Source organism: Rutilus rutilus (genome assembly GCF_951802725.1).
Source record: "Rutilus rutilus genome assembly, chromosome: 18".
Lineage (NCBI taxonomy): Eukaryota > Metazoa > Chordata > Actinopteri > Cypriniformes > Leuciscidae > Rutilus > Rutilus rutilus.
In genome coordinates, this window is record NC_140231.1 from 6,906,067 (window position 1) to 6,913,812 (window position 7,746).

The 7,746-nt window shown below is 39.8% G+C and overlaps 1 protein-coding gene across 1 annotated transcript; it reads left to right on the forward strand.

Annotated features, from left to right (window-relative positions):
- Positions 1 to 55: 55 nt before the first annotated feature.
- Positions 56 to 2,403, forward strand: LOC311277502 (uncharacterized protein). Its single transcript, XM_084387833.1, has 2 exons — positions 56 to 351; positions 1,089 to 2,403. Exons 1-2 carry the CDS (start codon positions 153 to 155, stop codon positions 2,309 to 2,311), a joined length of 1,422 nt encoding a protein of 473 aa, XP_084243959.1. The 5' UTR covers positions 56 to 152; the 3' UTR covers positions 2,312 to 2,403.
- The last annotated feature ends 5,343 nt before the right edge of the window (positions 2,404 to 7,746 follow it).

The following is a 7,746-nucleotide window of genomic DNA, read 5'->3' on the forward strand; positions in this document are numbered from 1 at the left end:
TTTATTATTATTCAACGGCTATTGTAGATGTAAGGAAGTGACGTCATTGGCCCTCAGACGTTTCCGGTTATTTAGCGCGCACATTCGAAACATCGGCAGACTCTGGTGGCGCTTTATTTACTTCATAATTTACTTCTTCATACGAATAAAACATGTCAAAATTAAAATTAGGGCCATGTTGTTCGGTGGCTGGATGTTCTCTCAGGGCCGGAACTAACTTGCTTTCGGAAATCAAAGCGTTTAGATTTCCGAGAAACAAGAAACAATGTGACGCCTGGATTGCGGCAGTGAAGAGAGAAGGCTGGATACCAACTAGCAACTCTAGGATATGTAGCACACATTTTATCTCTGGTAAGTAAACGACATTTTTGTCACTGAATTATTTCTATTTCTATACGTTCACTAGTTAAGTATGATGCATCATTATTTGAGCTATTGTGTGGCTCCGTCATTGTTTTCAAATGTATATAGGCCTAGCATGTAACGTTAAATAGCTTGTGTTTTGATACGTTTGCAGTGAAAAAGCTGAATGCTAATTCTAAATGCTGTAATTAGGAAAGTAGCCGTACATTAGTTGTCTAGCTATCTATTCAGCTGACAGATGCAGTGTATAATACTTTATAATAATGTTTCATTGTGTAACGTTACTTATACTTGTACATTGTGTACAACTTAACTGCATTATTTCAGAAAAGATAACGATAAACAGCATTTTTACATCACTTATTAATGTTTAATGTTAATTCCAACATGCACTAATGCATTAAACAATAACAGTATTCTTATTTTTTTCTTAATTGCTCATTAACCTGGTTAAGTTAAATATAACTACATTATCCAAAGCGACTTACAAACGAAGAGAGCAATAAAAGCAGTCAAATCAACTTAATTAATTAAATATTAAAGAGATATTATTTTATTACAAATAAGTGCAGTATGCAGTGATCATACTGAAAGCTAGCTAGCTAGTTTATTGCTAGATTACATTATTAAAAATAGTCTTGGCCTTTTGTCATCATCTATCTTCAACCAGTGATGTGTGAAAGCTATAACTTATCCCAATAATGTTTTTCTACTTTTGTCTTTAGGAAAGCCATCAAATGACCCTCTAAATCCAGATTACACACCATCAAAGCTTCCTCACAGACCTGAAACCTCCAGGAAAAAGGACCGATATCAGAGGTCTCTGGGACGAGCATCAGAGGTCTCTGAGATAAGCATTGGAGTTCAGCCTACTGAGGAAGTAGAGGACACGGACATGAATGTAACAGAAGTTAAGTCCTACAATGATATGTGTGTTAGAAAAGATCTCGCTACGAGTGATATTGAAGATAAGCAGAAACTGAACACATTTTACAAAGAGCAAGTGAGAAGCCTAGAGTCAAAGGTACAAACTCTCACCTGTGAGTGGAAACAACTGAAATTTGATGTGGATTTAAATGATGATCAAATCATTCACTTCTACACTGGCCTTCGCTCATCCAAAGTGTTTTTCACCCTACTGACATATCTCACCACTTCTTGGAGCCCGAGAACACGGAGTCCTCCAACACCTCTCCAGTTTTACTTAGTCTTAATGAAACTGAGACTTGGCCTCACTCATGAAGATCTTGCCTTCAGGTTCCATTGCACTTGTGCAACAATCAATGCAATATTTCATGACTGGTTGAACGTAATGACACAGCGCTTCAGCTCTCTAATTCATTGGCCTTCTAGGGAAGAGATTAGGAAGAATCTTCCTGCCCTGTTCAAAAGCCCCCCTTTCAATTCAGTGAGATGTATCATAGACTGCAGCGAGATCTTTATTGACCAACCAACATCACTCAGTGAAAGAACAATGACATCCTCCAACTATAAGTCCCACAACACCATCAAATTCCTGGTTGGCACCAGTCCAACAGGGTCAATCACATTCCTCTCCAAGTCTTGGGGTGGGAGGTCCAGTGACGAAACGATCACCAAATCATCTGGTTTAATTGATCTTTTGGAAGAGGGAGACATTGTCATGGCTAACAGAGGGTTCAGTTTCCCGGAGTATTTTGCTGCGAAAGGAGTCCAGCTACTCATACCAGCTTCAACCCGTGGAAAGACACCGCTTTCAGGACAGGAAGTGTCTGTGTCACGTCACATGTCAAGGTTGAGGGGTCATGTGGAAAGAGCTATTGGTCACATTAAAAAGTACTGCATTTTGCGACAAACACTCCCCATGAACTTGGTGAAGCGGAGATCAAAAGACACAGTGGCAACTGTTGATAAAATTCTATTGGTTTGTTCTGCATTGTCTAATTTGGACAAGTCATTAATCAAGTAAAAAAAAAAAATACATTAGACAGTAGACACTGACAAGTGGTTGGAAACCTTTTATTTCATTATTGAATGTACAGAATTAACATTGGTGGCAGATTTAACACATGAAATGTTGCACTGTGTATATCCTTTGTATATAGATTTATGTTTGATCTTTATTTTATTTTGTTCTAACTATCTACAATTATTAAACATTTGATTGTTAATGAGAACATTTGTTGTTCTGCAATTGATTGAATGTATTTCACAACAAAATGAACAATTTGAACAGATTACTTAAAAGGCTGTGTATGATTTCACATTTATTTGGATTATGAAGAACACACTGAACAAAACCATTGCTCACCAGGACCTTTTTAAGCCTACACATTTCAGATGAAACTCCATTGTGACAGAGCACTGTGTGACACGTGTTTTAGACCTACTTTTAGACAAACAGGAAGTCTCTGCGATCAGAAATTGTTTCCTCAGTTTGTGTGTGCAAATTCCTGTGAGAATGTGCTGTCTGTAGAAGAGATGCAGTTCTGGTCTGATCTGAGCCCAGTACTCTTCAGAGAACTGGCAGTCCTCTGTTGTCCAAATGACAAAGATGTATGTATATATATGTCATGCTTACACATGGTACAATCCACTTTCCATATTAAGAACTACGACAGTCAGTTCCACACCATCATTCCCAGGTTGCGACCCTATTGAAATTGAGGAGAAACAGCAGACCAAAGGAATAGACATAATGGACAGGAGAATAGAAACAGAAAGGAAAACAAAACAAAGAACCCCAACCCATGTTATGTCCCCACATACTATGTGTCATTTAACGTCTATGTGTATGCGTTTAAAATAAACCCCAGTCATCCAAGAAAAGAAAAACGAATAATTTCTTCTACCAGTGCCTGAACTCGTTAAATAATTAACTCCTCCAGTTCTTGGCCAAAACAACAAACTAAAACAAACGTCGATGGTAAAGGATCTTATCTCTTAGGGTTGTAAATCAGTAAGCGGGTGTTCATTGTTTGTGAGGTTGTGTTTTGTAAGTAGTGTAGTATGTGTAAAACCTATTTTATTCAGTAGTATTCAGACCCCCTTAAATGTTTCACTCTTTGTTTTATTGCAGCCATTTGCTAAATCATTTAAGTTCATTTTTTTTCCTCATTATTGTACACACAGCACCCCACATTGACAGAAAAACATAGAATTGTTGACATTTTTTGCACATTTATTAAAAAAGAAAAACTGAAATATCACATGGTCCTAAGTATTCAGACCCTTTGCTGTGACACTCATATATTTAACTCAGGTGCTGTCCATTTCTTCTGATCATCCTTGAGATGGTTCTACACCTTCATTTGAGTCCAGCTGTGTTTGATTATACTGATTGGACTTGATTAGGAAAGCCACACACCTGTCTATATAAGACCTTACGCCTGGATCACGCCGGATGCGGAAGCGTCGTGGAACGGAAAATCACGCGTGGTCTGGCGCCTGCCTGTTCACACTAGACGCGTATTCTCCGCGGCGGTCGACAAGCGCTTCTGCTCAGTTGTTGTTTATTCAGAGCTATTTTTTTACATCATGGGTAAGTAAATAACCTCATAAAATGAATACACCATGTTTCTGTAACCAAGAAGTTTGTACACTTCTTGTATCAATACTTTTTGTTAATACTCGCGGTATTTTAATTTAAAAATTGCTTATATTTTGACAATAGGGGTTATGCGGAACGCCCAACGTTCGAACCGGATATCGGGTATAAACATTTCCGGTTTGCATTACCGTACGCATCTGCAGCGGTAGGTTATCTCTGAGGTAACTCATTTCGCGCTTTTTTTAGAATACAATTCTTATTTCTGTTTTAATAAAAATGTCACAAATGCTTAAGTATCAGAAAATAAAATTTTATAAAAAAAATAAAATGCAGTCTTCATTTTATTGTTTTAATCGTCTGCAAGCAAATATAAAAGGTTAAACTACTATGATAGCATACAAGTCTAAACTAACTTACTGATAGTTAGTTAACTCTACATCGGGTGCCATTAGCAAAAGCTACATATACTAACTTACATACCTTCATAATCATGAATAAATGAGGAGGCGTAAAAACTTAAATCCTTTATCTACCGAAGTACTCGGGGCTCTGGACGTCCGTTTGGCAATACGATGTACATCTGGAATGGATAGAATGGGTAGCTCCTGTAAACACCGGCTATAAAAGGTCGCCATTCCTACGCTGTTTACACCTCAGTAGCTGACGACCGGAAGTAGTTATACCCGTTTTGTAGAACCCCGAAGTATGTTCCGCATAACCCCTATTGACCGGACGTCTCGTGTTTCTTGGTGTGACTTCCTGCCGGAATGGACGCGAATCACTCGCGGCTCGCGCAAAAAATAGACCAGACGCCGAAACTGGCGCTTCACGGTGCGGGTGTGAACGACACCATCGGTTAACATGGGCGCCGAAAGGAAGCGGCCTCCGTTCCGCGCTGCTTCGGCGTCCGGTGTGAATGGGCCGTTACAGCTCACAGTGCATGTCAGAGCAAATGAGAATCATGAGGTCAAAGGAACTGCCTGAAGAGCTCAGAGACAGAATTGTGGCAAGGCACAGATCTGGCCAAGGTTACAAAAAATTTCTGCTGCACTTAAGGTTCCTAAGAGCACAGTGGCCTCCATAATCATTAAATGGAATACGTTTGGGACGACCAGAACCCTTCCTAGAGCTGGCCATCCGGCCAAACTGAGCTATCGGGGGAGAAGAGCCTTGGTGAGAGAGGTAAAGAAGAACCCAAAGATCACTGTGGCTGAGCTCCAGAGATGCAGTCGGGAGATGGGAGAAAGTTGTAGTAAGTCAACCATCACTGCCGCCATCCACCAGTCGGGGCTTTATGGCAGAGTGGCCCGACGGAAGCCTCTCCTCAGTGCAAGACACATGAAAGCACACCTGAAGGACTCCAAGATGGTGATAAATAAGATTCTCTGGTCTGATGAGACCAAGATAGAACTTTTTGGCCTTAATTCTAAGCGGTATGTGTGGAGAAAACCAGACACTGCTCATCACCTGTCCAATACAGTCTCAACAGTGAAGCATGGTGGTGGCAGCATCATGCTGTGGGGGTGTTTTTCAGCTGCAGGGACAGGACGACTGGTTGCAATCGAGGGAAAGATGAATGCGGCCAAGTACAGGGATATCCTGGATGAAAACCTTCTCCAGAGTGCTCTGGACCTCAGACTGGGCCGAAGGTTCACCTTCCAACAAGACAATGACCCTAAGCACACAGCTAAAATAACGAAGGAGTGGCTTCACAACAACTCCGTGACTGTTCTTGAATGGCCCAGCCAGAGCCCTGACTTAAACCCAATTGAGCATCTCTGGAGAGACCTGAAAATGGCTGTCCACCAACGTTTACCATCCAACCTGACAGAACTGGAGAGGATCTGCAAGGAGGAATGGCAGAGGATACCCAAATCCAGGTGTGAAAAACTTGTTGCATCTTTCCCAAAAAGACTCATGGCTGTATTAGATCAAAAGGGTGCTTCTACTAAATACTGAGCAAAGGGTCTGAATACTTAGGACCATGTGATATTTCAGGTTTTCTTTTTTAATAAATGTGCAAAAATGTCAACAATTCTGTGTTTTTCTGTCAATATGGGGTGCTGTGTGTACAATAATGAGGAAAAAAAATTAACTTAAATGATTTAGCAAATGGCTGCAATATAACAAAGAGTGAAACATTTAAGGGGGTCTGAATACTTTCCGTACCAACTGTATATTATTATTTCTTGAAACATTTAACTACCAATTGCATGTATCATTTCTTTTAAAATCTGTCTATAATTTCCAACTGAGACACTGTGCTTTACTATAAATAGCTTGTTATTTATGACACAGGCTCAAATAGCAGAATCTAACTGACTTTGAATGAAAGACTCTGAGAGAAAGTCCAGACTGCCTCAGAGTAATTCTGCATCTTCATAACTTTTATAATTTCATTCTACTCACTTTTTACTCTGACTTAGTCAGAAGTGACATGTTTTTTTTCTTTCTTCAAATAAACACCTTTGTTTCTATTTGTCTTTTTTCCTTATATATTTTTCAACTCTCATTCTTTTGGAGTCAACTATAATTGACATCAGCTTGTACTTGTCAATTACTATAAAACTATTATCATAGATCTTTCCTCAAAGTAATTCCTTAACTTTAATCTTATGATCTTATTTATTTTTCTCTCTCTCTCTCTCTCTCTTTCTTTTTTTTTTTCATACAAAAACTAAAATTTTATAACGTTAAACAATGATCTACTTTTAAACCCACATTAACACCAGAAATTTCTGTTCAAAGGCTTAGCTTGTTTCTGATTTTCTCTTCAAATACCCGAAGATAATGTTTTGCTATACAATTACTTTCGGTCATTTTACCACTCTCTGTGTATACTAGAGAAGCAACATGCTTTCTATTTATATCTCTCTCTCTCTCTCTCTCTCTCTCTCTCTGTGGTGTATATATGTTCAATCTTACTGTACCACCCCAGAGAAACATAGAGGCATGATGGGGTGAGAGGAAGGAGAAACTGAGAGATGAGGGGGTGAGGAAGGAGAAACACCAAGAAACCATTACAGCTGGCATGATGGGATGAGAGGATAGAGAAATGGGGAACAGAGAAATCTGGAATGAAGACCACCTCTCATGTAGCCTTATTCTGATATGCTTGTTTCTCTCTGTCTGATGCATGTATAACATAAGAAATAAGAAATCTCTTGGCAAAGTAACTGGTGTAGCTTCCGTGATTCAACCATAACGGGGGAAAGCATGATTTTCAAGTCTACATGGGTAACGTTACACCCCATAGCAACGATTGTATTTAATTGTACAGTACAATCATAACATGGTAAGACATTATCTTAGTTTCATAATGTCCTTAAACATAATATTGCTGGCCATAAAGTTGACTGAGTTGTCCTCCCCTTTAGGGAGTACATTGAACGCTCGAGTCAGTTCTGGCAGTCAGAGCAGATATTTGTGTGCTTTGGAGGCCGATCTAAGGGACTGCCAGTTACAAAGCAGAGACTCTCTCATTGGATAGTGGATGCAATAGCACTAGCTTACAAGTCCTTGAACTTGCAGTGCCCTATAGGGGTGAGGGCCCACTCCACCAGGGGTATGCCCTCCTCGAGGATATCTGTACAGCGGCCGACTGGTCCTCGCCGTCCACCTTGTTGGAACTGGATAATATTCTGATTGTCAAATCCAATCTGACTTCTGATCTATAATGCTGCCTGAATCATAATCATACACTGTTCGTTCATTGGCCAGAGGAGAACTGTCCCCCCGACTGAGCCTGGTTTCTCCCAAGGTTTTTTTCTCCATTCTGCCCTGATGGAGTTTTGGTTCCTTGCCACTATCACCTTTTTCACCTTTGTTGCCATTGGCTTTTGGCTTGCTTAGTT